Source organism: Scardinius erythrophthalmus, assembly GCF_964197995.2.
Source record: "Scardinius erythrophthalmus genome assembly, chromosome: 7".
In the NCBI taxonomy this organism is placed as follows: domain Eukaryota; kingdom Metazoa; phylum Chordata; class Actinopteri; order Cypriniformes; family Leuciscidae; genus Scardinius; species Scardinius erythrophthalmus.
The window spans coordinates 12,870,167-12,874,244 of NC_138227.1; the positions used below are offsets into that span (position 1 = coordinate 12,870,167).

General features: G+C 40.4%; 1 protein-coding gene across 1 annotated transcript; it reads left to right on the top strand.

The window, feature by feature from the left end:
* The first annotated feature begins 1,708 nt into the window (after positions 1–1,708).
* On the top strand, positions 1,709–3,816 carry LOC308693041 (mRNA decay activator protein ZFP36). The gene is made up of 2 exons (XM_081369740.1): positions 1,709–1,823; positions 1,928–3,816. Exons 1-2 carry the CDS (start codon positions 1,791–1,793, stop codon positions 2,855–2,857), a joined length of 963 nt encoding a protein of 320 aa, XP_081225866.1. The 5' UTR covers positions 1,709–1,790; the 3' UTR covers positions 2,858–3,816.
* Positions 3,817–4,078: the final 262 nt, after the last annotated feature.

Genomic DNA, 4,078 nt, shown 5'->3' on the forward strand with positions numbered 1-4,078 from the left:
ATGTTTGTTTGAATACATGCCTTGGCGAGCATGTGAGCATGAGCAAGCAAAGTAAACCACTGATGCTTGATGAGGGAGAGTTTCCGTACTTGTGGGAACGCTGCCAATGAGGAGAACAGAGAGCCAAGATCTCGAAAGAAATGTGTCTGATGACACACGTGAGAATTTCCATGTCTCATGCACCATTTTTAACATCCATGCCCAGCCAAACTGGACAGAGTCATGGAGAGAGGCAGCTATTTTTAAGTGAACATGAGATGGCTTGCCTGTTTTAGTCAGTGAAGCAAGTACAGATGCAGTTGACCATGCAACAAAAGAAAATCACTGAACATGAGTGAAGGCAACATTTGCTAAAATTTCCAGAGGAATCAGCAAATAAAGTGAAGTGATTCACATTTGTGCCATGGCATTATACTATCCGTCTAGTCATGTAAAAAGAACCGATTTGTTTCACAGAAAATTTTCATTTTATTTTTTTACATATATAAATTATGTTGGTGAGAATGGGGCTAGTTGTCACAAAGGGAAGTTGTCTGCTATATCTCAGAAACAAATTGCATTAATGTGTATTAAGTATAAATATATATAATGGTTTGAGCAAACAATGGTTTGATATCTTTGTATGTTATATATTTTACGTTTTGTTTATGTTGTTGTTTTTTCTTTTCTTTTTTCTGGCCAATATAGTGATGGAAATGCTCATTATCTTTTTTTGTGGGCTAGACTTTAAAGTTTGTGCACATATAGAAATAGAATTAAAAAAAAATAGAAGTTTAAAAAACATTCACTGCAGTAAACCGTTAGATGTCTAGTCACACCCTCCCATATGTAATCTATGCCTAAAGTTTTACCTTTTTCAGTGGAGCTTATGTATTTTCAGTTCCCATAATGGCCACAAGGACAGGAGTGGAGCCTTAATGAGTCAGACCAGAGTAAGACTGATACCACAAAAATGAAACCAGGACTGACTGTCACACACTGCTGTCATAGACACTTTAGATGTTAAATAAACAGACCAAGCCATATAAAATTAAATTCATAACATCTTGAAACTATGTAAGGCATAACATGCATACTGGGCTTTATTGCAAAATAAACGGAGACAGGGTGATCTTTTAAAAAGTGCTTATTTTGTGATATGATTTTCCAGCTTATTATGCAGCTACTCAGACAGACAGACCGATAGACTATCTATCAGATAGATAGATAGATAGATAGATAGATAGATAGATAGATAGATAGATAGATAGATAGATAGATAGATAGATAGATAGATAGATAGATAGATAGATAGATAGATAGATAGATAGATAGATAGCCTGCTTATATTATTTAAATGTAGGCTAGGCTAATGTTCTTGATTATTTCCAATTTATATGAATTTGATTTCGTCTCAAATTGACAAGAAAATTCATGCTGGAAAACAAAAGTAGTTTCAGACAGTATCGTTCTCAACCAAATCGGGTCTATGCCATGGGAAAATGTCTGTCGGGGCAGTTATCGCAACAGGTTACTGTAAATTAATCACACTACTCTCTTGTTTTGCCTGTCGGTGAAACTGAAACATTTTTTGCCACTGGCTAAAAATACTCAAGCTGTGCTTTACGAGGCGACGTCGACAATCGGTGGGAGCGGCGTACGGGAATGATATCGCTCCGCCTACTGTATTTTTTTTTTATTTTTGCTCTTGAATAAAAAGTCGCTGTAGCGACACAACGCAACCAGCACTCGTTCGCAGCTTCTGACGGCACATCATTCCTTTACAATAACAACAACAGCAACACTTGACTATGTCAGATACGCTTGGCGAAAGTCTCATACGGGTAGGTTAAACTGAGTTTACGTGTGTTTTGTTTGTCTTTGGGGACCGTGGCATAATTGCCAAGCGTGTTTCATCCTCCTAATTCACATTGTTATTATTTTACAGAATCTCATCAACCTGGGTTTAGATGACCAGTTTCCACATCTATCCCGCCCTTTCTCATCGAAGAGCGTCAGTTCCGAGCGGCTCATCGATAGCATCTGGCCGGCGGACGCCTGGAACGACAGAGCGCCCTGTAAACCCCAGTTAAAAGCAGACCGATCCATGAGTCTGACCGACACCTTGAACAGAATGAAGCCCAACGACGTCCCCCCACCACCCGGGTTTCCTCCCCTGGCAACCCTACCTTCGAACCGGTACAAGACCGAGCTATGCCGAAGCTTTCAGGAGCACGGCAGCTGCAAATACGGCACCAAGTGTCAGTTCGCCCACGGCGAGAGCGAGCTGCGAGGGCTTTTCCGCCACCCCAAATACAAGACTCAAGCCTGTCGCACTTTCTACCAGTTTGGATACTGTCCGTACGGAAGCCGCTGTCACTTCATCCACGAGAAAAACTCTGTGCTCGATCTTGACCAGAACCCGCGTCTACTGCGTCAAAGCGTCAGCTTCGCCGGCTTCACTCGCAGCAACTCCCCCCCGACTTTATACGAGCCCCTGAGCTTCACCCGCGCGCCCTCTGTCTCGCCTCCTCCCGCCGATATCTTGTCCCCCGTCTTCAGCGACTCTTCCCGCGACATGTTCCCCTTCAGCCGTCACAGTAGCGGAGATATCCACAACAACGCGCCCATCACGCCAGAGCCTCGGTCACGATGTGTCTGCGGACACGGAAATAACTTCCAGGGCTCCAGCAACGGGCTATACATGAAGGAAGAGCGAAACAAAGCCAACCTGTGCCGCTTTTCTTCAGAAGACTCGCTGTCAGACCGCGAAAGTTACAGCAGCACCGGCAGCTCGAGCGGCTCCGAGTCTCCCACCTTCGACGCCTCCACGGGGAAGCGCCTCACCGTTTTCGCGCGGATGTCTGTGTCTGACTAAGGACTTCACCGCGATTCTTCCACAATCATTCAATCAGTCAAAAAATAATGTGCAACGAGTCTTAATACTGTTAATTTATTATTATTGTCAATATTATTATTATTATTATATACTTGCTAAAGGAGATTATTTTGATACCGAGCTGCCCTCCAAAGCTTAAGTAGCCTATAGGCATTGATTTTATATAATGATGTATTATTATTGTCTGTGATATTGTCTTCCATTTGCTTTTGCTTTTCCTGCTTTTCAACGTTGTTTGGCAGTAAGCATTGCAGACAAGTGCCTTAAAATATCATAACCTATGCTAGTGGCATAAGCAGAGCTTGTGTCAAATATATGTGTACATATCATATAGCTATCCAGTGTGTGAATTAGGGGGATTGGCTTTTTAAAAGAATTTCGGGTGTTTTTAGAGGGGTCAGATCCCCCAAATAATTTGCACCCTGTGTATATATCAACCAACAATGTGACAAACTTGAGAAAAATGACCATACATTCACTCACAAAGAATGCACTTTACAAATCTATACTGGGAGAATGTTTCCATGTAGCATTTTAACCAAAGCATTATGATGTTAGGTACCTGTTTTGTACAAGAAACCTAAGAAACAAACCTAAAAAAAAAAAAAACAATATATTTATATTGGACAAGAGCTGTCAAGTTAATGTTTGACAACCCTGGTTGGGTCCTTACTCAAGGAAACTTGTCTTTTATCAGGGACTGTAACAGTACAGTATTTCTGTAGAGTAGTTTGCTTCATTTGCGATGTTTTTTGTAATTGTATAGACCTAACTAATATATTTATTAAGTATTTATTGAAGTTATAGCAATGTATTTTTTACTTATTTATCAACACGTGTCACGCCTTCTGAGAAAATTTAAGAAGCATTGACACAAAATGATGGAAACGATTTCAATTGACCAAAATAATGTAATAAATGCAAATTGTGAAAAACAATTGTATTGTATTGTATTGTGTTGGAACTCCATGTCGGTTGCACCATACCACACAATCACAAGAATATACCAGCAAAGTGTTCCTCATAACTGCTTACATTTCAAAATCAGTTCATCATTTTGCTAAGAAAAATGCTGTTTTGTAAATAGGAGCAGGATTAAGATCATATTTGGCATACACAGAGTTATTTCACACAACAACACAGATCTGACCTGCATATCCCAGACAACATGCATATAACAAAACAATGTCTGAAGCAATT